This window comes from Nerophis lumbriciformis, linkage group LG27 (assembly GCF_033978685.3).
Source record: "Nerophis lumbriciformis linkage group LG27, RoL_Nlum_v2.1, whole genome shotgun sequence".
Lineage (NCBI taxonomy): Eukaryota > Metazoa > Chordata > Actinopteri > Syngnathiformes > Syngnathidae > Nerophis > Nerophis lumbriciformis.
In genome coordinates, this window is record NC_084574.2 from 38,910,208 (window position 1) to 38,936,508 (window position 26,301).

A 26,301-nucleotide genomic window follows, 5' to 3' on the forward strand; every position below is an offset into this window, starting at 1 on the left:
GGGGCGGTGACGTCACAAGTATGCGGCGGGTGGTGACGTCACTGGAACGCTGCCGCAAAGTGTCATGGCGGCGTGCGTGTCCGCAGTACTCTCCTTAAAAGTAGAAATGATTTCTTCCATTTTCCCCATTAAGACCATGTTACAAGTACAACTTATTTCCCATTAAGACCATGTTTGTTTCTTCCGCCTGGTGTTTCGGTCACCTTACGGCTAAAGAAGGCTTCTCATTTTTGTGTTTTTGACCACATCAGACGTGGATTTTCTTTCGACGAAGGTGGAAGTTTCCAGAAGGTTACATTTCACTTCTTCAGTTTCCAGAAGGTAACGTCTTTCACTTCTTCAGTTTCCACAAGGTAACGTCTTTCACTTCTTCAGCGAGCAACATACAAGTTAAACAATAAAAGAGTTATTAGGAGGGATGTCCGATAATGGCTTTTTTGCCGATATCCGATATTGTCCAACTCGTAATTACCGATACCGATATATACAGTTGTGGAATTAACACATTATTATGCCTAATTTGGACAGCCAGGTATGGTGAAGATAAGGTCCTTTTTTCTTTCAATTATAGAATAAGATAAAAACATTTTCTTGAATAAAAAAGAAAGTAAAACAATATAAAAACAGTTACATAGAAAATGAGTAAAATGAAGTGTTAAAGGTTAGTACTATTAGTGGAGCAGCATGTGTGCTTACGGACTGTATCCCTGCAGACTGTATTGATATATATTGATATATAATGTAGGAACCACAATATTAATAACAGAAAGAAACAACCCTTTTGGGTGAATGAGTGTGGATGGAGGAGGGAGGTTCTTTGGGTTGGTGCACTAATTGTAAGTGTATATTGTGTTTTTTATGTTGATTTAATTTAAATAAAAAACAAACAAAAAAACGATACCGATAATAAAAAAAAAAACGACACCGATAATTTCCAATATTACATTTTAAAGCATTTATCGGCAGGCTGATATTATCTGACATCTCTAGTTATGTACATGTACATGTCAAACTACTTCCTTGACCGCCATAACTACAACACCAGGGAGAGCTCCACTAACCACGTTCAACCCAGATTCCCATCTAACAAAGGTCTTAACTCATTCTCCTTCTATGCCACATCAATATGGAATGCACTCCCAACAGGTGTAAAAGAAAGTGCATCTCTATCCTCCTTCAAAACCGCACTAAAAGAACACCTCCAGGCAACTTCAACTCTAAATCACCAAAATGATTCCCGGGCGCGGCCACCGCTGCTGCCCACTGCTCCCCTCACCTCCCAGGGGGTGATCAAGGGTGATGGGTCAAATGCAGAGAATAATCTCGCCACACCTAGTGTGTGTGTGACAATCATTGCTACTTTAACTTTAAACTAACACCCTCCACATCCCACCTCCCCGGATTGTAAATAACCAAATGTAAATAATCAAATGTATATACTTGTTCTTATGCTTTCTGAACTCACTATGTTCTCTGCTCGCTGTACATATCCTACCAAGTCACACCTACACTGTTTCAATGGCCATTTTTCTGATGATGCAATTGTTGATGACTGAAGTGATGATATCAACCAAACCCTCCCCATCCCACCCCCCGGATTGTAAATAATGTAAATAATTCAATGTATATACTCTGATGATGAACTTGTGTGATGACTGTATTATGATGATAGTATATATTTGTACCATGAATTGATTAACGTGGACCCCGACTTAAACAAGTTGAAAAACTTATTGGGGTGTTACCATTTAGTGGTCAATTGTACGGAATATGTACTGTGCAATAAGTTAGTTAATAAAAGATGTTATTTTGCTGACAGATATGATGATTTCTTCAGTGAGCAACATACAAGTTAGTTAATAAAAGAGTTAGGTAATAAAAGATGTTATTTTGCTGACAGATATGATGATGATTTCTTTGTTGGTGCGCCGAGTTGGCCGCCTCGTGCACCCAGCCCTACTTCCGGCTACAAGCCCCGCCCCCCTGTTCACCTGCAGGACGTTGGCCTCCAAGCAGGTGAGTTGTGAAGCTCGGGGCTGTCACGTGACCTCACCTTGTGGCCTGCTGCAGGTCAAAGGTGACCGGAAGGAGCAGAGGCCAAAGGTCAACAGGAACAAACCGGAAGTAGAAATCTGGCAGAGGATGACGGTGGAGGCGCTCGCTCGCGCCATGGACCGAGACCTTGGTGAGGACTTGTCTTCTTCTGTGGTTCTCTTCTTCTGTGGTACTCTTCTTCTGTGGTACTCTTCTACCCTTCTTCTGTGGTTCTCTTCTTCTGTGGTTCTCTTCTTCTGTGGTACTCTTCTTCTGTGGTACTCTTCTACCCTTCTTCTGTGGTTCTCTTCTTCTGTGGTTCTCTTCTTCTGTAGTACTCTTCTTCTGTGGTACTCTTCTACCCTTCTTCTGTGGTTCTCTTCTTCTGTGGTTCTCTTCTTCTGTGGTACTCTTCTTCTCTTCTGTGGTACTCTTCTTCTGTGGTACTCTTCTTCTGTGGTACTCCTTCTGTAGTACTCTTCTTCTGTGGTACTCTTCTACCCTTCTTCTGTGGTACTCCTTCTGTAGTACTCTTCTTCTGTGGTACTCTTCTACCCTTCTTCTGTGGTTCTCTTCTTCTGTGGTTCTCTTCTTCTGTGGTACTCTTCTTCTCTTCTGTGGTACTCTTCTTCTGTGGTTCTCTTCTTCTGTGGTACTCCTTCTGTGGTACTCTTCTGCTCTTCTTCTGTAGTACTCTTCTACTCTTCTTCTGTGGTACTCTTCTGTGGTTCTCTTCTTCTGTGGTACTCCTTCTGTGGTACTCTTCTGCTCTTCTTCTGTAGTACTCTTCTACTCTTCTTCTGTGGTACTCTTCTTCTGTGGTACTCTTCTACTCTTCTTCTGTGGTACTCTTCTTCTGTGGTACTCTTCTACTCTTCTGTGGTACTCTTCTTCTGTGGTACTCTTCTCTTTTTCTGTGGTACTCTTCTACCCTTCTTCTGTGGTTCTCTTCTTCTGTGGTACTCTTCTTCTCTTCTTCTGTGGTACTCTTCTTCTGTGGTTCTCTTCTTCTGTGGTACTCTTCTTCTCTTCTGTGGTACTCTTCTTCTGTGGTTCTCTTCTTCTGTGGTACTCTTCTTCTCTTCTTCTGTGGTACTCTTCTTCTGTGGTTCTCTTCTTCTGTGGTACTCTTCTTCTCTTCTTCTGTGGTACTCTTCTTCTGTGGTTCTCTTCTTCTGTGGTACTCCTTCTGTAGTACTCTTCTGCTCTTCTTCTGTGGTACTCTGCTACTCTTCTTCTGTGGTACTCTTCTTCTGTGGTACTCTTCTACTCTTCCTCTGTGGTACTCTTCTTCTGTGGTTCTCTTCTTCTGTGGTACTCTTCTTCTCTTCTTCTGTGGTACTCTTCTTCTGTGGTTCTCTTCTTCTGTGGTACTCCTTCTGTAGTACTCTTCTGCTCTTCTTCTGTGGTACTCTGCTACTCTTCTTCTGTGATACTCTTCTTCTGTGGTACTCTTCTACTCTTCCTCTGTGGTACTCTTCTTCTGTGGTACTCTTCTACTCTTCTGTGGTACTCTTGTAGTCTTGTGTGATACTCTTCTACTTTTCTTCTGTGGTACTCTTGTAGTCTTCTTCTGTGGTACTCTTGTAGTCTTCTTCTGTGGTACTCTTGTAGTCTTTTTCTGTGGTAATCTTGTAGTCTTGTGTGGTACTCTTGTAGTCTTCTTCTGTGGTACTCTTGTAGTCTTCTTCTGTGGTACTCTTGTAGTCTTCTTGTGTGGTACTCTTGTTGTCTTCTTGTGTGGTACTCTTGTTGTCTTCGTCTGTGGTACTCTTGTTGTCTTCTTCTGTGGTACTCTTGTAGTCTTCTTCTGTGGTACTCTTGTAGTCTTCTTCTGTGGTACTCTTGTAGTCTTCTTCTGTGGTACTCTTCTACTTTTGTTCTGTGGTACTCTTCTAGTCTTCTTGTGTAGTACTCTTGTAGTCTTCTTCTGTGATACTTTTGTAGTCTTGTGTGGTACTCTTGTAGTCTTCTTCTTTGGTACTCTTGTAGTCTTCCTCTGTGGTACTCTTCTACTTTTCTTCTGTGGTACTCTTCTAGTCTTCTTGTGTGGTACTCTTGTAGTCTTCTTCCGTGGTGCTCTTCTACTTTTCTTCTGTGGTACTCTTCTAGTCTTCTTGTGTGGTACTCTTGCAGTCTTCTTCTGTGGAACTTTTGTAGTCTTACGTGGTACTCTTGTAGTCTTCTTCTGTGGTACTTTTGTAGTCTTCTTTTGTGGTACTCTTGTAGTCTTGTGTGGGACTCTTGTAGTCTTCTTCTCTGGTACTCTTGTAGGCTTGTGTGGTACTCTTGTAATCTTCTTCTGTGGTACTTTTGTAGTCTTGTGTGTTACTCTTGTAGTCTCCTCTGTGGTACTCTTGTAGTCTTGTGTGGGACTCTTGTAGTCTTCTTCTGTGGTACTCTTGTAGTCTTTTTCTGTGGTACTCTTGTAGTCTTTTTCTGTGGTATTCTTGTAGGCTTCTGTGGTACTCTTGTAGTCTTCTTCTGTGGTACTTTTGTAGGCTTGTGTGGTACTCTTATAGTCTTCTTCTGTGGAACTTTTGTAGTCTTATGTGGTACTCTTGTAGTCTCCTCTGTGGTACTCTTGTAGTCTTTTTCTGTGGTACTCTTGTAGGCTTGTGTGGTACTCTTGTACCGTATTTTCCGCACCATAAGGCGCCCTGGGTTAAAAGCCGCGCCTTCAATGAACGGCATATTTCAAAACTTTGTCCACCTATAAGCCGCCCGGTGTTGTAAGCCGCATCTAACTGCGCTAAAGGAATGTCAAAAAAACAGTCAGATAGGTCAGTCAAACTTTAATAATATATTAAAAACCAGCGTTCTAACAACTCTGTTCACTCCCAAAATGTACGCAAATGTGCAATCACAAACATAGTAAAATTCAAAATAGTGCAGAGCAATAGCAACATAATGTTGCTCGAACGTTAATGTCACAACACACAAAATAAACATAACGCTCACTTTCTGAAGTTATTCTTCATTCATAAATCCCTCGAATTCTTCTCCTTCGGTGTCCGAATTGAAAAGTTGGGCAAATGTGGGATCCAAAATGGCCGGTTCCGTCTCGTCGAAGTCATCGGAGTCAGTGTCACTGTTGTCCAGCAGTTCTGTGAATCCTGCCTTCCGGAAAGCTCGGACCACAGTTGTGACCGAAATATCTGCCCAGGCATTTACGATCCACTGGCAGATGTTGGCGTCGTCTGGCGCTGTCTCCCTGTCTTGGTGAAGGTGATGTTGGCGTCGTCTGGCGCTGTCTCCCTGTCTTAGTGAAGGTGTGTTCGCCTTCTGTCATCCACTGTTCCCACGCAGTTAGCAGTCTAGCTTCGAATGCCCTGTTGACAGCAATATCTAGCGGCTGGAGGTCTTTTGTCAATCCACCCGGAATGACGGCGAGTATTGAATTAAGCGCGTAAGCGTGTCTCTTAATGTGATGTTATGAGCTAGCAAATATAACAACTACACTACCCAGCATGCAACGATAGTGACGAGCATGCGCGGTAGCCCTGAGAAGCGTTGTTGTATGCTGGCAGTTAGAATGTGGTTATGAGCACGCTGTGAGTAAACGTTGAGAACTCAGTTAACACGCCTCGTCTGCATTATTTATAATTAGACAGACAACACACTTAATAGGAGCCATTTTGGGGTCTTTACATAAACACACAAATGGAAATGAAACGTCACATATCCCAGCATGCACCGCGCGCTTCTTCTACGGGGAAAAAAGATGGCGGCTGTTTACCGTAGTTGCGAGACCGAAACTTTATGAAAATTAATATTAATATTAACCCATATATAAGGCGCACCGGATTATAAGGCGCACTGTCAGCTTTTGAGAAAATTTGTGGTTTTTAGGTGCGCCTTATAGTGCGGAAAATACGGTAGTCTTCTTCTGTGGTACTTTTGTAGGCTTGTGTTGTACTCTTGTAGTCTTCTTCTGTGGTACTCTTGTAGTCTTCTTCTGTGGTACTCTTGTAGTCTTCTTCTGTGGTACTCTTGTAGGCTTGTGTGGTACTCTTGTAGTCTTCTTCTGTGGTACTCTTGTAGTCTTCTTCTGTGGTACTCTTGTAGGCTTGTGTGGTACTCTTGTAGTCTTCTTCTGTGGTACTTTTGTAGTCTTGTGTGTTACTCTTGTAGTCTTGTGTGGTACTCTTGTAGTCTTCTTCTGTGGTACTCTTGTAATCTTGTGTGGTACTCTTGTAGTCTTCTTCTGTGGTACTCTTCTACTCTTCTTCTGTGGTACTTTTCTTCTTTGGTACTCTTCTTCTCTTCTTCTGTGGTACTCTTCTACTCTTCTTCTGTGGTTCTCTTGTAGTCTTGTGTGGTACTCTTCTTCTGTGGTCCTCTTCTTCTGTGGTACTCTTCTTCTCTCCTTCTGTGGTACTCTTGTAGTCTCCTTGTGTGGTACTCTTGTAGTCTTGTGTGGTAGTCTTGTAGTCTTGTGTGGTAGTCTTGTAGTCTTGTGTGGTACTCTTGTAGTCTTGTGTGGTAGTCTTGTGTGGTACTCTTGTAGTCTTGTGTGGTAGTCTTGTAGTCTTGTGTGGTACTCTTGTAGTCTTGTGTGGTAGTCTTGTAGTCTTGTGTGGTACTCTTGTAGTCTTGTGTGGTAGTCTTGTAGTCTTGTGTGGTACTCTTGTAGTCTTGTGTGGTAGTCTTGTGTGGTACTCTTGTAGTCTTCTTCTGTGGTACTCTTGTAGTCTTGTGTGGTACTCTTGTAGTCTTCTTCTGTGGTACTCTTGTAGTCTTGTGTGGTACTCTTGTAGTCTTCTTCTGTGGTACTTTTGTAGTCTTGTGTGGTACTCTTGTAGTCTTCTTCTGTGGTACTCTTGTAGTCTTGTGTGGTACTCTTGTAGTCTTGTGTGGTACTCTTGTAGTCTTCTTCTGTGGTACTCTTGTAGTCGTGTGTGGTACTCTTGTAGTCTTCTTCTGTGGTACTTTTGTAGTCTTGTGTGGTACTCTTGTAGTCTTCTTCTGTGGTACTTTAGTAGTCTTCTGTGGTACTCTTGTAGTGTTCTGTGGTACTCTTGTAGTCTTCTTCTGTGGTACTTTTGTAGTCTTGTGTGGTACTCTTGTAGTCTTCTTCTGTGGTACTTTTGTAGTCTTGTGTGTTACTCTTGTAGTCTCCTCTGTGGTACTCTTGTAGTCTTCTCTGTGGTACTCTTGTAATCTTGTGTGGTACTCTTGTAGTCTTCTTCTGTGGTACTTTTCTTCTTTGGTACTCTTCTTCTCTTCTTCTGTGGTACTCTTCTACTCTTCTTCTGTGGTTCTCTTGTAGTCTTGTGTGGTACTCTTCTTCTGTGGTTCTCTTGTAGTCTTGTGTGGTACTCTTCTTCTGTGGTCCTCTTCTTCTGTGGTACTCTTCTTCTCTCCTTCTGTGGTACTCTTGTAGTCTCCTTGTGTGGTACTCTTGTAGTCTTGTGTGGTAGTCTTGTAGTCTTGTGTGGTAGTCTTGTAGTCTTGTGTGGTACTCTTGTAGTCTTGTGTGGTAGTCTTGTAGTCTTGTGTGGTACTCTTGTAGTCGTGTGTGGTACTCTTGTAGTCTTCTTCTGTGGTACTTTTGTAGTCTTGTGTGGTACTCTTGTAGTCTTTTTCTGTGGTACTCTTGTAGTCTTCTTCTGTGGGACTCTTGTAGTCTTCTTCTGTGGGACTCTTGTAGTCTTCTTCTGTGGTACTCTTGTAGTCTTTTTCTGTGGTACTCTTGTAGTCTTCTTCTGTGGGACTCTTGTAGTCTTCTTCTGTGGTACTCTTGTAGTCTTTTTCTGTGGTACTCTTGTAGTCTTCTTCTGTGGGACTCTTGTAGTCTTCTTCTGTGGTACTCTTGTAGTCTTCTTCTGTGGTACTCTTGTAGTCTTCTTCTGTGGTACTCTTGTAGTCTTTTTCTGTGGTACTCTTGTAGTCTTTTTCTGTGGGACTCTTGTAGTCTTCTTCTGTGGGACTCTTGTAGTCTTCTTCTGTGGTACTCTTGTAGTCTTTTTCTGTGGGACTCTTGTAGTCTTCTTCTGTGGGACTCTTGTAGTCTTCTTCTGTGGTACTCTTGTAGTCTTCTTCTGTGGTACTCTTGTAGTCTTCTTCTGTGGTACTCTTGTAGTCTTCTTCTGTGGGACTCTTGTAGTCTTCTTCTGTGGGACTCTTGTAGTCTTCTTCTGTGGGACTCTTGTAGTCTTCTGTGGAAAAAAAGACTTTAAACATGAAACCTTCTGAAAAAGCTGCGGCAATTTCATGTGTTTTAGGCCACAACAATAGAAACACGTCTGTAAACAATAATGTAAACATGTGAGTCACACACACAAATGTAAGCACTAATGTGAGTGACACACACAAATGTAAACACTAATGTGAGTGACACACACAAATGTAAACACTAATCTGAGTGACACACACAAATGTACACACTAATGTGAGTCACACACACAAATGTAAACACTAATGTGAGTGACACACACAAATGTACACACTAATGTGAGTGACACACACAAATGTAAACACGAATGTGAGTGACACACACAAATGTAAACACTAATGTGAGTGACACACAAATGTAAACACTAATGTGAGTGACACACACAAATGTCAACAATAATGTGAGTGACACACACAAATGTAAACACTAATGTGAGTGACACACACAAATGTCAACAATAATGTGAGTGACACACACAAATGTAAACACTAATGTGAGTGACACACACAAATGTAAACACTAATGTGAGTGACACACACAAATGTCAACAATAATGTGAGTGACACACACAAATGTAAACACTAATGTGAGTGACACACACAAATGTAACCACTAATGTGAGTGACACACACAAATGTAAACACTAATGTGAGTCACACATACACATGTCAACACTAATGTGAGTGACACACACAAATGTAACCACTAATGTGAGTCACACACACAAATGTAAACACTAATGTGAGTCACACATACACATGTCAACACTAATGTGAGTCACACATACAAATGTAAACAATGTGAGTCACACACAAATGTCAACACTAATGTGAGTCACACATACACATGTCAACAATAATGTGAGTCACACATACAAATGTAAACAATAATGTGAGTCACACATACAAATGTCAACAATAATGTGAGTCACACATACACATGTCAACAATAATGTGAGTCACACATACAAATGTCAACAACAATGTGAGTCACACATACACATGTAAACAATAATGTGAGTCACACATGCAAATGTAAACAATAATGTGAGTCACACATACACATGACAACAATATAGTGAGTCACACATACACATGTCAACAACAATGTGAGTCACACATACACATGTAAACAATAATGTGAGTCACACATACACATGTCAACAATAATGTGAGTCACACATACAAATGTAAACAATAATGTGAGTCACACATACAAATGTAAACAATAATGTGAGTCACACATACAAATGTAAACAATAATGTGAGTCACACATACAAATGTAAACAATAATGTGAGTCACACATACACATGTAAACAACAATGTGAGTCACACATACACATGACAACAATATAGTGAGTCACACATACACATGTAAACAACAATGTGAGTCACACATACACATGTAAACAATAATGTGAGTCACACATACACATGTAAACAATAATGTGAGTCACACATACACATGTCAACAACAATGTGATTACACATGTCAACAACAATGTGAGTCACACATACACATGTAAACAATAATGTGAGTCACACATACACATGTAAACAATAATGTGAGTCACACATACACATGTCAACAACAATGTGAGTCACACATACACATGTAAACAATAATGTGAGTCACACATACACATGTCAACACTAATGTGAGTCACACATACACATGTCTACAATGTGAGTCACACATGTAAACAATAATGTGAGTCACACATACAAATGTAAACAATAATGTGAGTCACACATACACATGTAAACAACAATGTGAGTACACATGTCAACAACAATGTGAGTCACACATACACATGTAAACAATAATGTGAGTCACACATACACATGTAAACAATAATGTGAGTCACACATACACATGTCAACAATAACGTGAGTCACACATACACATGTCAACAATAATGTGAGTCACACATACAAATGTAAACAATAATGTGAGTCACACATACACATGTCAACAATAATGTGAGTCACACATACACATGTCAACAATAATGTGAGTCACACATACAAATGTAAACAATAATGTGAGTCACACATACACATGTCAACAATAATGTGAGTCACACATACACATGTCAACAATAATGTGAGTCACACATACAAATGTAAACAATAATGTGAGTCACACATACACATGTCAACAATAATGTGAGTCACACATACAAATGTAAACAATAATGTGAGTCACACATACACATGACAACAATATAGTGAGTCACACATACACATGTAAACAACAATGTGAGTACACATGTCAACAACAATGTGAGTCACACATACACATGTAAACAATAATGTGAGTCACACATACACATGTCAACAATAATGTGAGGCACACATACACATGTCAACACTAATGTGAGTCACACATACACATGTAAACAATAATGTGAGTCACACATGCACATGTCAACAATATAGTGAGTCACACATACACGTGTAAACAATAATGTGAGTCACACATACACATGTCAACAATAATGTGAGTCACACACACGTCAACAATAATGTGAGTCACACATACACTTGTCAACAATAATGTGAGTCACACATACACTTGTCAACAATAATGTGAGTCACACATACACATGTAAACAATAATGTGAGTCACACATACACATGTCAACAACAATGTGAGTCACACATACACTTGTCAACAATAATGTGAGTCACACATACACATGTAAACACTAATGTGAGTCACACATACACATGTCAACAACAATGTGAGTCACACATACACATGTCAACAATAATGTGAGTCACACATACACATGTAAACACTAATGTGAGTCACACATACACATGTCAACAATAATGTGAGTCACACATACACATGTCAACAATAATGTGAGTCACACATACACTTGTCAACAATAATGTGAGTCACACATACACATGTAAACAATAATGTGAGTCACACATACACATGTCAACAATAATGTGAGTCACACATACACATGTCAACAATAATGTGAGTCACACATACACATGTCAACAATAATGTGAGTCACACATACACTTGTCAACAATAATGTGAGTCACACATACACTTGTCAACAATAATGTGAGTCACACATACACATGTCAACAATAATGTGAGTCACACATACACATGTCAACAACAATGTGAGTCACACATACACATGTAAACAATAATGTGAGTCACACATACACATGTCAACAATAATGTGAGTCACACATACACATGTCAACAATAATGTGAGTCACACATACACATGTAAACAATAATGTGAGTCACACATACACATGTAAACAATAATGTGAGTCACACATACACTTGTCAACAATAATGTGAGTCACACATACACTTGTCAACAATAATGTGAGTCACACATACACATGTCAACAACAATGTGAGTCACACATACACATGTAAACAACAATGTGAATCACACATACACATGTCAACAATAATGTGAGTCACACATACACATGTAAACAATAATGTGAGTCACACATACACATGTCAACAATAATGTGAGTCACACATACACATGTAAACAATAATGTGAGTCACACATACACATGTAAACAATAATGTGAGTCACACATACACTTGTCAACAATAATGTGAGTCACACATACACTTGTTAACAATAATGTGAGTCACACATACACATGTCAACAACAATGTGAGTCACACATACACATGTAAACAATAATGTGAGTCACACATACACATGTCAACAACAATGTGAGTCACACATACACATGTCAACAATAATGTGAGTCACACATACACATGTCTACAATAATGTGTGTCACACATACAAATGTAAACAATAATGTTTCCATTTGTAAGGCTAGTAGCATACTTTCCGGACAATAAATTTCCCACGCTTTGAATCCTGCTCCTTATAAAACGTTGCGGCTAATTTATGGATTTTTCCTTGCTAATGGCCATAATGTTTAGTTTTTAAAGAAATAGTTTTCATGTTACGCTAAAAAGGTGTGTTATTGTTTGTGCTATATCGCCATCTTTAGGACGAGTTTGCTCACAGCAGGTGCTGCGGGTTCAATATGTTGTTCCTGTTTCGTGCCTTGAACTGGAAGTAGAACTGTCCATAGTGTTTCTGATCGAAAGTATTCTTCATCACTTTAAGCAACATTTGTAAGTTTTACAATACAACTAAAACTATCAGTTGAAGTCCAAGACTAGATCTTAGCTGTTTAAGTCTAGGGTCTAGTCTTGGACTGTTCTGATCCAGATCAGTGCTTTCCACTTGTAGTAGTTTCAACAAGTCACAGACCAGGACTTTGGATGTGTGTAGATCACATAGTGGAGGCGCTGCTGAATACGTCGCTGGATGTGGACTGTCTGCAGCCAGACTCGGTTCTGGACGAGAGGTGGATCAAAGAGGTGGTGACGCGCTCAGGAATGAAGTTCCGATGGGCCAAACTGACGGAGAGTCAAGAAAGAGAGGACAGAGACGCCGTGCCACGGTACTTCACAGTTTGATCACGCTATGACATCATCAAACTGTTCTAACAGCTGACCTCTGATCCCCGCAGACCTCCGGCGGACCAGAGCAGAATGGTGCAGCGCCCCCCAGTGGTGACAATCATGGGTCACGTGGACCACGGCAAGACCACACTGCTGGATAGTCTGAGGAAAAGCCAGATTGCTGCCAAGGAGGCCGGCGGCATCACGCAGCACATCGGAGCCTTCCGAGGTATCGGACTCAGAACCGGCCCACACTGGTGAAGGAACCCACCGTGTTTTTGTTTTGCAGTGGAGTTGCCCACAGGTGAGACCATCACCTTCCTGGACACGCCCGGCCATGCCGCCTTCTCCGCCATGAGGGCGCGTGGAGCCCACGCCACAGACATAGTCATCCTGGTGGTGGCGGCCGACGACGGCGTGATGAAACAGACGGTGGAATCCATCCAGCACGCCAAGCGAGCCGCAGGTAAGGTACGCACCACAGCTGCTGACTGGCGGCGTTAGCATCCTTGTGTGTTGCAGTTCCCATCATCGTGGCAGTCAACAAGTGCGACAAGCCTCAGGCCGACCCTCAGAGGGTCAAACGGGAACTCCTGGCTCACGATGTGGTCTGCGAGGAGTTGGGAGGAGACGTTCAGGCCATCCACGTCTCCGCCCTTAAGGTATGGACACCTGTAACTCGTGCTGACGGTAGTCACCACCTCCCACTCTGGTCGTCGCCAGGGGGACAACCTGCTGGCTCTGGTGGAGGCCACGGTGGCCCTGGCAGAGGTGCTGGAGCTGAAGGCAGAGCCTGATGGCCCGGTGGAGGGCGTGGTCATCGAGAGTCGCACAGACAAAGGCAAAGGGTTAGTAGTGTAAGGTCATAGAAACAAGATGGTGTCTCTCTTAAACAAGAGTTTGTGGTGATGTTGCATTGCCTTCATGGCACCGTTATTTATTTATATATATGTATATTTGTGTATATAAGTGTATATATTAAGGGTGTAATGGTACACAAAAATTTTGGTTCGGTACGTACCTCGGTTTAGAGGTCACGGTTCGGTTAATTTTCGGTACAGTAACAAAATATACATTTTTTGGTTATTTATTTACCAAATTTGTAAGCAATGGCTTTATCCTTTTAACATTGGGAACACTATAATAATTCTGCCCAAAAATAGAAGTAGCTGTGTGTGTGATGGATGTAAGCCACCACTAGGCTGATCAGTGCAACAGCAGGCAGTCATGAATGCTAAGCATAATAATAACATACATATACACACACAGGCAGTCATGAATGCTAAGAAATAATAACATACATATACACACACAGGCAGTCATGAATGCTAAGCATAAAAATAACATACATATACACACACAGGCAGTCATGAATGCTAAGCATAATAATAACATACATATACACACACAGGCAGTCATGAATGCTAAGCATAACAATAACATACATATACACACACAGGCAGTCATGAATGCTAAGCATAACAATAACATACATATACACACAGGCAGTCATGAATGCTAAGCATAATAATAACATACATATACACACACAGGCAGTCATGAATGCTAAGCATAATAATAACATACATATACACACACAGGCAGTCATGAATGCTAAGAAATAATAACATACATATACACACACAGGCAGTCATGAATGCTAAGCATAATAATAACATACATATACACACACTGGCAGTCATGAATGCTAAGCATAAAAATAACATACATATACACACACAGGCAGTCATGAATGCTAAGAAATAATAACATACATATACACACACAGGCAGTCATGAATGCTAAGCATAACAATAACATACATATACACACACACAGGCAATCATGAATGCTAAGCATAACAATAACATACATATACACACACAGGCAGTCATGAATGCTAAGAAACAATAACATACATATACACACACAGGCAGTCATGAATGCTAAGAAATAACATACATATACACACACAGGCAGTCATGAATGCTAAGCATAATAATAACATACATATACACACACAGGCAGTCATGAATGCTAAGAAACAATAACATACATATACACACACAGGCAGTCATGAATGCTAAGAAATAACATACATATACACACACAGGCAGTCATGAATGCTAAGCATAATAATAACATACATATACACACACAGGCAGTCATGAATGCTAAGAAATAACATACATATACACACACAGGCAGTCATGAATGCTAAGCATAACAATAACATACATATACACACACAGGCAGTCATGAATGCTAAGAAATAACATACATATACACACACAGGCAGTCATGAATGCTAAGAAATAACATACATATACACACACAGGCAGTCATGAATGCTAAGCATAATAATAACATACATATACACACACAGGCAGTCATGAATGCTAAGAAATAACATACATATACACACACAGGCAGTCATGAATGCTAAGCATAACAATAACATACATATACACACACAGGCAGTCATGAATGCTAAGCATAATAATAACAAACATATACACACACTGGCAGTCATGAATGCTAAGCATAAAAATAACATACATATACACACACAGGCAGTCATGAATGCTAAGAAATAATAACATACATATACACACACAGGCAGTCATGAATGCTAAGCATAACAATAACATACATATACACACACACAGGCAATCATGAATGCTAAGCATAACAATAACATACATATACACACACAGGCAGTCATGAATGCTAAGAAACAATAACATACATATACGGTACACACACAGGCAGTCATGAATGCTAAGAAATAACATACATATACACACACAGGCAGTCATGAATGCTAAGCATAATAATAACATACATATACACACACAGGCAGTCATGAATGCTAAGCATAATAATAACATACATACGGTATACACACACAGGCAGTCATGAATGCTAAGAAATAACATACATATACACACACAGGCAGTCATGAATGCTAAGCATAATAATAACATACATATACACACACAGGCAGTCATGAATGCTAAGAAATAATAACATACATATACACACACAGGCAGTCATGAATGCTAAGCATAACAATAACATACATATACACACACAGGCAGTCATGAATGCTAAGAAATAACATACATATACACACACAGGCAGTCATGAATGCTAAGCATAATAATAACATACATATACACACACAGGCAGTCATGAATGCTAAGAAATAATAACATACATATACATACACACACAGGCAGTCATGAATGCTAAGCATAACAATAACATACATATACACACACAGGCAGTCATGAATGCTAAGAAATAACATACATATACACACACAGGCAGTCATGAATGCTAAGAAATAACATACATATACACACACAGGCAGTCATGAATGCTAAGAAATAACATACATATACACACACAGGCAGTCATGAATGCTAAGCATAATAATAACATACATATACACACACAGGCAGTCATGAATGCTAAGAAATAACATACATATACACACACAGGCAGTCATGAATGCTAAGCATAATAATAACATACATATACACACAGGCAGTCATGAATGCTAAGCATAATAATAACATACATATACACACACAGGCAGTCATGAATGCTAAGAAATAACATACATATACACACACAGGCAGTCATGAATGCTAAGCATAACAATAACATACATATACACACACAGGCAGTCATGAATGCTAAGCATAATAATAACATACATATACACACACAGGCAGTCATGAATGCTAAGCATAATAATAACATACATATACACACAGGCAGTCATGAATGCTAAGCATAATAATAACATACATATACACACACAGGCAGTCATGAATGCTAAGAAATAACATACATATACACACACAGGCAGTCATGAATGCTAAGCATAATAATAACATACATATACACACACAGGCAGTCATGAATGCTAAGAAATAATAACATACATATACACACACAGGCAGTCATGAATGCTAAGCATAATAATAACATACATATACACACAGGCAGTCATGAATGCTAAGCATAATAATAACATACATATACACACACAGGCAGTCATGAATGCTAAGCATAATAATAACATACATATACACACACAGGCAGTCATGAATGCTAAGCATAACAATAACATACATATACACACACAGGCAGTCATGAATGCTAAGCATAACAATAACATACATATACACACACAGGCAGTCATGAATGCTAAGCATAATAATAACATACATATACACACACAGGCAGTCATGAATGCTAAGCATAATAATAACATACATATACACACACAGGCAGTCATGAATGCTAAGCATAATAATAACATACATATACACACAGGCAGTCATGAATGCTAAGCATAATAATAACATACATATACACACACAGGCAGTCATGAATGCTAAGCATAATAATAACATACATATACACACACAGGCAGTCATGAATGCTAAGCATAACAATAACATACATATACACACACAGGCAGTCATGAATGCTAAGCATAACAATAACATACATATACACACACAGGCAGTCATGAATGCTAAGCATAATAATAACATACATATACACACACAGGCAGTCATGAATGCTAAGCATAATAATAACATACATATACACACACAGGCAGTCATGAATGCTAAGCATAATAATAACATACATATACACACAGGGTCCATTGCCAGGGTTCATGTGGTCAACATATATCAAATAAAAACTAAATAAGATAAGGCTCAGAACGGTTTCTTAACAAGACCTTTCTACATATAAAGTGCTTTTTTTGATTGATTGATTGAGACTTTTATTAGTAGATTGCACAGTACAGTACATAGTGCCTGGCTAACTTGGCAGTAGAGGATATATGGGCTCATTGTTCTTCCACCATAGAAGTCGGTCAAAATCTAGTTTTTAATGCAATATGGTCTTAAATCTGCTACTATAAAAACATTTGTTATTGCTTTAGCCCGGCCTGACTCGCCGAGGAGAGGCTGCTTGAATGCGGTGTTTGCACGAAGCTCGTCTTTTTCTCCGTTGAAGCGGTGTTCACTTGGGGGTGGTGACGCTTAAAATGGGTTAGCATGTTTGACGTGTTGCCAGAAGCATACCCTACTGCTGCTGAACAATGTCGGCAAACCTCCGTCCTCCATTGTTGTATCGCACCGCGAAGCCGAAATGTTCCCAAACGAGAGATCTTAACGAGGCAAGAGGGTCTTCCAGCTCTGACTTTTGCATGTTGGCCTAGCCCGGTCGCTGCTAGCATGCCGTGTGTTGTGCCTCAGTGTGCATTGTTTACACAACGTGCGGTACGCTACTTAATATGTCCGTGTGGAAACTCGTTCAGTACACCTCCGAATCGAATCCCCCGTACCGAAACGGTTCAATAAAAAATATACGTACCGTTACACCCTTAGTATATATATGTCTATGTGTGTGTGTATATATATATATATATATATATATATATATATACACATATACATATATAGACATATATATATATATATATATATATATATATATGTATATGTGTATATATATATATATATATATATATATATATATATATATATATATATATATATATGTATATGTGTATATATACACATATGTATATATATATATATATATATATATATATATATACACATATACATATATAGACATATATATATATATATATATATATATATATATATATATATATGTATATGTGTATATATATATATATATATATATATATATATATATATATATATATATATATATATATATATGTATATGTGTATATATATATATATATATATATATATATACACACACACATAGACATATATATATACTAAGGGTGTAACGGTACGTATATTTTTTATTGAACCGTTTCGGTACGGGGGATTCGATTCGGAGGTGTACTGAACGAGTTTCCACACGGACATATTAAGTAGCGTACCGCACGTTGTGTAAACAATGCACACTGAGGCACAACACACGGCATGCTAGCAGCGACCGGGCTAGGCCAACATGCAAAAGTCAGAGCTGGAAGACCCTCTTGCCTCGTTAAGATCTCTCGTTTGGGAACATTTCGGCTTCGCGTATGTATGTATGTATGTATGTATGTATGTATGTATGTATGTATGTATATATATATATGTATGTGTATATATATGTATGTATGTATGTATCTATGTATGTATGTATATATATATATATATATATGTATATATGTGTGTGTGTATGTATGTATATATATATATGTATATGTGTGTGTGTGTGTGTGTGTGTGTGTGTGTGTGTGTGTGTATGTATATGTATATATATATATATATATATATATATTTATGTGTATATGTGTGTGTATATATTTATACATACATACTAGAGATGCGCGGTTTGCGGGCACAACCGCGGAGTCCGCGGATTATCCGCGGATCGGGCGGATGAAATTTAAAAAAATTAGATTTTATCCGCAGGTCGGGTCGGGTGGTTGAAATAAAAAAAAATTAGATTTTAAATAGATTCAGGCGGGTGGCAGTTAAACCAATTGGTAAATATATATACATAGTTAAATGTTGTTACCCACATACGAAAAACGAGCAGGCACCTGCAGCATATGCCACAACAGAAGAAAAAAAAAAAAAGAGATGGACACTTTTACGGAGCGGAGAAGGGACGCCTCGCCGGGGTCCGGGACCGAGGCCCCTTCCCCCGAGAGGGCCCCGGGACCGAGGCCCCTTCCCCCGAGAGGGCCCCACCGGGAGCCGTAGCTGAGGCGATCCGCGAGAAGGGCCTGACGCACGTCCACGGTCACCACCGCGCCCACCGCACCGACACCCCGCCTCGTCCGCCTTCGCCGCGGCCGGCGTCACGCGCAGCAGGTAAGCAGCTTACCTGCCCGCCACCCCTGTTGCCGGGGGCGCGTAACAGGGGTCACTCCGCGCGCAGTGCGCTCATGAAAGGGGTGGGGCTCACCCTGGTTGATATAGACAGCAGCTAGGACGGTGGCCATGGAAGTTGGAACCCGCTAAGGAGTGTGTAACAACCCACCTGCCGAATCAACTAGCCCTGAAAATGGATGGCGCTGGAGCATCGGGCCCATATACCCGGCCGTCGCCGGCAGCGAGACGCGCTTGGAGGTGCGCTCAGCGCGGCTCCCATATGATTGCGCACTGGTGTGCGTCTGGGTCGTGACAGCGTGGCACGCGAATGTCTGTGCTGCATTGGATCAGTCTCCTTTCTTTAGCAGGCAAAAGCTTTATAACCTCACTAATGCCTTGCATCGTCTATATTAGATATATAACAACGGGCGGGTGCAGGCAGATGGCGGGCGGATGCAGTTCTGATCAAATGTTAGATCGGGTGGATTGCGGATGTTTGACGACTTTCTGATGCGGTTGCGGATGAAATAATTGCCTATCCGCGCATCTCTAATACACATATGTATATATATATATATATATATATATATATATATATATATATATGTGTGTGGGGAAAAAAATCACAAGACTATTTCATCTCTACAGGCCTGTTTCATGAGGGGGGGTACCCTCAATCATCAGGAGATTTTAATGGGAGCATTCGCATACCATGGTTTGTATAGGGCACAGAGTGGGTGGGTACAGGCTGGCGTAGGGGCGTGGTGATTGGCTCATGTGTTACCTAGGAGGTGTTTCCGTCTATGGCGGCATGCTGTTACTATTTCGCTGCGCTTGTTGAGGGATGACAGGTCTGGACGGTAAATAATAAACAGTTTTTCTTTCAAGCATATGTTGCATCTTTTATTACCACTATTGTAAGGTGTGCTGGATGCAAGAATTTGCCATGTTATTGAATATTCAACATTATTGTCTTTGAGGTCCCAAATGTGTTTGCTGAGTTCTGTGGTATTTCGCAGGTTTTTGTTCCTGAAAGAAGCCTTGTGATTGTTCCATCTGGTTTTGAATTCTCCCTCGGTTAATCCTACATATGTGTCGGATGTGTTAATGTCCTTGCGTATTACCTTAGATTGGTAGACAACTGATGTTTGTAAGCACCCCCCGTTGAGAGGGCAATCAGGTTTCTTTCGACAGTTACAGCCTTTATTGGTTTTGGAGTCGCTCTGTCTGGGGGCCGACGGCTCATTTGCAATTGTTTTGTTGTGGTTTGAGATGATTTGTCGTATATTGTTCATGCAGCTGTAGCTCAATTTAATGTTGTTCTTGTTGAATACTTTTCTTAGGGTGTTGTCTTTGGGAAAGTGTTTGTCAATCAGATTGAGGAATTTGTGTCAATGTTAGTTGAGACGTTTTTGCTGTATGGGGGGTTGTACCAGATGATGTCGTTTCGTTTTCTGTTCTTTTTTGGCTGGTTTCCTGGCGTGGGTTCATAGGTGAGGGTGAAATTGTATCCGCTTTCATCAAGGGCTTTTTGGTACGGGGGGGTTGCTTGGTCAAATTCAGCTTTGCTAGATGACAGCATCGATAGCCTTTTATTGATTCCGGTAGGTATTCTTTTCGTGGTGGTGGGTGGGTGGTTGCTGTCATGGTGCACGTATTGGAGTGTTGTGTTGGGTTTCGTGAATGGTTGGTAGCTGTTATTTCTCAGGTTGAAAGTGACGTCAAGGAAGTTGACGGTTTGCTTGTTGGCTTCAATCGTGATCCGTAGGCCGTTCTCTTTGAAAATTTGGCATATGCGCTTCTTGGTATTCTCGCTGCTCCTTGGCGAGGCGCGACACACTGCCAGTCCGTCATCACGGTAAATACCAAGGTTCAGATTGAGGCTAGCGAGCTGGGAGAGGAGGAAACTCCCAACGAGTTCACACGTTTCTGCTCCGTCAAAACTTCCCATAGTGACGTCAAATGTTGCATTGTTCTTTTTTTGCCATGGTGTACTGTTGTGGATGAGAATGGAGTTTTTTGCGTGGATGATGACGTTTCTTTCGTTGCCTGTGATTGAGTCGTAGTCTGAGGCGAAGTCTAGTGCTTGAGTCAGTAGGTCTTGCGTGATGGAAGGGTAAAATTCCTCGATATCAAAGGAGATAAAGTTGTGCTGTTGTTTGTCTTGGATGTTGTTGAACCATTTGATTACTGCTGCTGTATTTCTCCATTGGTTGAGTGGTGTTTTGTCCTTGATTTTTGTGTTGACTCTGTCCAGGATTATTTTGCTGATTTTTCCTATTTCAGATTTAGTTGGGTTTATTAGTCGGCATGTTGGGTTATTTGCGAAGTTGGGTTTGTGGTCCTTCAATGTGATGAAGGCTTCCTTGTTGGCTGTGGCGTCCACCCTGTCCTCAATGTCCAGTTCAGCCGCGATCCTTTTATTTTCCAGGTGGATGTTCTGTAAGGTGTTGGGTTGCGCTTTTTTGTATGATTTGGTGATGCTTCTGTCCAGTAAGGTGTGGTGTTCTGGTATGTCCATTCTGTAGAAGTTTGTGGTTTTATCGGCAGCTATGATGAGGTTGTTTACTTTCTTGATGCGCTCCTTGTCATTTTTCAGCTTGGTGAGGAGTGGGTTGCGGACTGGCTTGAATTTGACTGATTGTATCATTTTGAGCATGTCGTTCTCAAAATCCTTTAGTTCCTCAACTGTGGGTGGGTTCTTGGTAGATTTGAATCCGTAAGTTTCCTTTTGCGTTCCTTTTGTTTCAGGGTGGAGGAAAAAATGTGCTTTCCACCGCATCCTTCTTAGGAAGTGTTCCGTCTTTTCTATGAGCCTTAGCTTGTAGTCATTCTGCGCGGGTATGGGAATGTTCTTCGTGGAGTAGTCGATGTTGAATTTTTCCATTTCTGATCGTCGTACAGTGCTCAACAAATGTCAATTTGGAGCGGAGTATATGTCTTAATAAGGTTATCCAAAAAATAGTGCTCGATACCGTAGTAGAGCGCAATATATGGAAACACCTCCTAGGTAACACATGAGCCAATCACCACGCCCCTACGCCAGCCTGTACCCACCCACTCTGTGCCCTATATAAACCATGGTATGCGAATGCTCCCATTAAAATCTCCTGATGATTGAGGGTACCCCCCCTCATGAAACAGGCCTGTAGAGATGAAATAGTCTTGTGATTTTTTTTCCCCACACATACATATATTGCGCTCTACTATGGTATCGAGCACTATTTTTTGGATAACCTTATTAAGATATATATATATATATATATATATATATATATATATACACATATATACATATATATATATATATATATATATATATGTGTATATATATATATATATATATATATATACATACATATATACATATATATATATATATATATATATATACATACATATGTGTGTATATATATATGTATATATATATGTGTGTGTATGTATATATACACATGGATATGTACATATATGTGTTTATTGCTATACATATGTATATATATATATGTATATATATATATATACACACACACAATTAGTGTGTGTATATAGACACCTGGGGATCCATTTAAACAAACAGGAAGTTGCTGAATACCACTTCCTGCTTCATCTTGTTGCTGCAGTCCCGCCACGACTGCCATCGTCCAGCGGGGGGCACTGAAGCGAGGCTGTATCCTGGTGGCAGGGAAGACTTGGGCAAAGGTGCGCTACTTGTTTGACGAGAAGGGCCGAGCGGTCAAAGAGGCGGGGCCAAGCATGGCGATAGAGGTGATTGGCTGGAAGGATCTTCCGTCTGCCGGCGATTCCATCTTGGAGGTGGAGTCTGAGGTCAGGAAGCCACGCCCCTCGGTTGTGAGACCCAGGCCATGACGTGGTGCTTCTGTCTACAGCAGCGAGCCAGGGAGGTGGTGGACTGGAGGAACCAAGAGGCGGAGCTTCAGAGGATGAGGGTGGAGCAAAGTTCCATCCAGGTGAAACAGAAAGAACACCTGGATGAGTACAGGAAGCAGAGGGAGAGTGTGGCCCACCTCCACTGGCGCCAGAGGACTTCCCTCCATTACCTAAACACCAAGGGCAAGCTGAGGCCCAGCGAGAAGACGTCCCACGCCGACCTCAGCCTGCCGCTCATCATCAAAGGTACCAGCCGCCGCCTTCACGCCATCTTTCTTCTTCACCTCCTCTTCCTGTTGCACGCCCACAGCTGATGTGGACGGCTCTTTGGAGGCCATCTTGAGTGTTGTGGACACCTACGACGCTCAGGACCAGTGTGGACTGGCGGTGGTTCACTCTGGCATCGGCGACGTCTCCGAAAATGACCTCAACATGGCGGTGACTTTTGGAGGTAGGAGCCTGCGGTCCGCCACTTGACTCTGGGTGACGGCGCTCCTCCGCAGGCAGCGTGTACGGCTTCAACGTGGCGGCCGGCAAGTATGTCCGGCAGATGGCGGAGAGGCAGAGTGTCCCGCTGAGGCTCAACACTGTCATCTACCAGCTGGTGGAGCAGCTGAAGGCGGAGCTTAACAGCAAGTTGCCGTCACTCCTACAACACAACACTGTGGGTGAGTCATCGCATCATTGCTCAGCGCTTCCTCGGCGTCCAACCCTTGCTCCGCCCACCAGGTGAGGCGGCGGTGCTGGCCGTGTTCCATGTGACGCAGGGCAAGAAGAAGTTGCCGGTGGCCGGCTGTCGCGTTCACAAAGGTCAGCTTGATCGCAAGTTCCGCTTCCGTCTGCTTCGAGGCGGAGAGACGCTGTGGGAAGGTGAGTAGAGCGTCCTTCAAAATAAAAGCACAGTCAGTTGACAAGTGTTGCTGTGCTTGTTCTCTGGAGAGTGTCCTTCAAAATAAAAGCACAGTCAGGTGACAAGTGTTGCTGTGCTGGTTCTCTGGAGAGTGTCCTTCAAAATAAAAGCACAGTCAGTTGACAAGTGTTGCTGCGCAGGTTCTCTGGAGAGTGTCCTTCAAAATAAAAGCACAGTCAGTTGACAAGTGTTGCTGCGCAGGTTCTCTGGTGGCGTTGAAGCACCACAAAGACGAGGTGGGCGTGGCGAAGGCGGGAATGGAGTGCGGCCTGTCGCTGGACTCTGACGTGGTGTTCAACGTCGGCGATGTCATCCAATGTTTGGAGGAGCTGGACGTGCCGCAGGTAACCACCTGGGACCCCGGCTTTTGATCCATGCATCACTTCCTGTTTGACAACCTCCAGACCCAAATGACTTTTTTTCTTGCCCTGATGTGGTATCTGAGCCCAGGATGTCGTCGTGGCTTGTGCAGCCCTTTGAGACATTTGTGATTAGTGGCTATGTAAATAAATTTTGATTGATTGTGGTACGTCAAAGAATCACTTCAAGTCCGGTTTTATTTTCCTATATGCCAACACAGGCTTAATTCTTTAAACTGTGGAATGTTACTGTGGCCTAAAATATATATGTGTATGTATGTATATATATATATATATACACACACATATATACTGTATATATGTGTATATATACAGTATGTGTATACCGGTATACTGTATATATATATGTATATATAATAGTGTGTATATATATAGTCTATATATATATATATATATATATATATATATATATACACACACACACATTTATATATATATATATGTATATATATGTGTGTGTGTATAAACCTTCATCAGGCCTGACTGGTCAAAAGAGAAATAGCAGTAGCAGACTAGCACGACAGGTAGGAGAATTTCCCTTCACCTTGTCGTGGAATAAAGGTCATGTAAATGGCTAGGTGTTAATAGCTATAAACAAGGGGGTAGGGTCCCCGTAATTCACTGTGCTGGACTTCAAAATAGAAGTTTTACCAAAACAAAAGTAAAACAAAAGCCAACACAGCGACCCTCTGTGGCCCCAAGCTGCTATTGCAACAACATGCCTGCTGAAACAATAACAGAACAAGAAATATTGAATGTATAAATATACAGATAAAAGCCAGTAAATTAGAATATTTTGAAAAACTTGATTTATTTCAGTAATTGCATTCAAAAGGTGTAACTTGTACATTATATTTATTCATTGCACACAGACTGATGCATTCAAATGTTTATTTCATTTAATTTTGATGATTTGAAGTGGCAACAAATGAAAATCCAAAATTCCGTGTGTCACAAAATTAGAATATTACTTAAGGCTAATACAAAAAAGGGATTTTTAGAAATGTTGGCCAACAGAAAAGTATGAAAATGAAAAATATGAGCATGTACAATACTCAATACTTGGTTGGAGCTCCTTTTGCCTCAATTACTGCGTTAATGCGGCGTGGCATGGAGTCGATGAGTTTCTGGCACTGCTCAGGTGTTATGAGAAAAACAGAGTGGACCGACACCAGCAGATGACATGGCACCCCAAACCATCACTGATGGTGGAAACTTTACACTAGACTTCAGGCAACGTGGATCCTGTGCCTCTCCTGTCTTCCTCCAGACTCTGGGACCTCGATTTCCAAAGGAAATGCAAAATTTGCATGGTTGGGTGATGGTTTGGGGTGCCATGTCATCTGCTGGTGTCGGTCCACTCTGTTTCCTGAGATCCAGGGTCAACGCAGCCGTCTACCAGCAAGTTTTAGAGCACTTCATGCTTCCTGCTGCTGACCTGCTCTATGGAGATGGAGATTTCAAGTTCCAACAGGACTTGGCGCCTGCACACAGCGCAAAATCTACCCGTGCCTGGTTTACGGACCATGGTATTTCT

The 26,301-nt window shown here is 41.1% G+C and overlaps 1 protein-coding gene across 5 annotated transcripts; it reads left to right on the forward strand.

Moving 5' to 3' along the window:
- Nucleotides 1–24,923, forward strand: mtif2 (mitochondrial translational initiation factor 2). 5 transcript variants are annotated; one of them, XR_009818003.2, is made up of 14 exons: nt 3–321; nt 1,901–2,016; nt 2,071–2,185; nt 12,530–12,701; nt 12,771–12,931; nt 12,992–13,168; nt 13,225–13,364; nt 13,426–13,550; nt 23,207–23,411; nt 23,474–23,720; nt 23,785–23,925; nt 23,978–24,138; nt 24,204–24,344; nt 24,586–24,732. XR_009818003.2 is itself a non-coding variant. In XM_061987895.2 (14 exons), exons 2-14 carry the CDS (start codon nt 1,903–1,905, stop codon nt 24,753–24,755), a joined length of 2,073 nt encoding a protein of 690 aa, XP_061843879.1. In that variant the 5' UTR covers nt 10–321; nt 1,901–1,902; the 3' UTR covers nt 24,756–24,923. The 5 variants fall into 5 exon arrangements, 3 of the variants coding, with proteins under 3 accessions (XP_061843880.1, XP_061843879.1, XP_061843881.1); XR_012051263.1 differs by having other exon boundaries at nt 8–321; nt 23,978–24,142; nt 24,204–24,463; nt 24,525–24,737; XM_061987895.2 differs by having other exon boundaries at nt 10–321; nt 23,978–24,142; nt 24,586–24,923.
- The last annotated feature ends 1,378 nt before the right edge of the window (nt 24,924–26,301 follow it).

Excerpts from the sequence above, each read along its gene's own strand:
- mtif2 (XM_061987895.2), top strand. The coding sequence starts at position 1,903 with ATGATGATGATTTCTTTGTTGGTGCGCCGAGTTGGCCGCCTCGTGCAC. Across the intron at positions 13,169-13,224 it reads GCACGCCAAGCGAGCCGCAG|TTCCCATCATCGTGGCAGTC; the intron begins GTAAGGTACGCA and ends TGTGTGTTGCAG. Across the intron at positions 24,345-24,585 it reads CGGAGAGACGCTGTGGGAAG|GTTCTCTGGTGGCGTTGAAG; the intron begins GTGAGTAGAGCG and ends GTTGCTGCGCAG.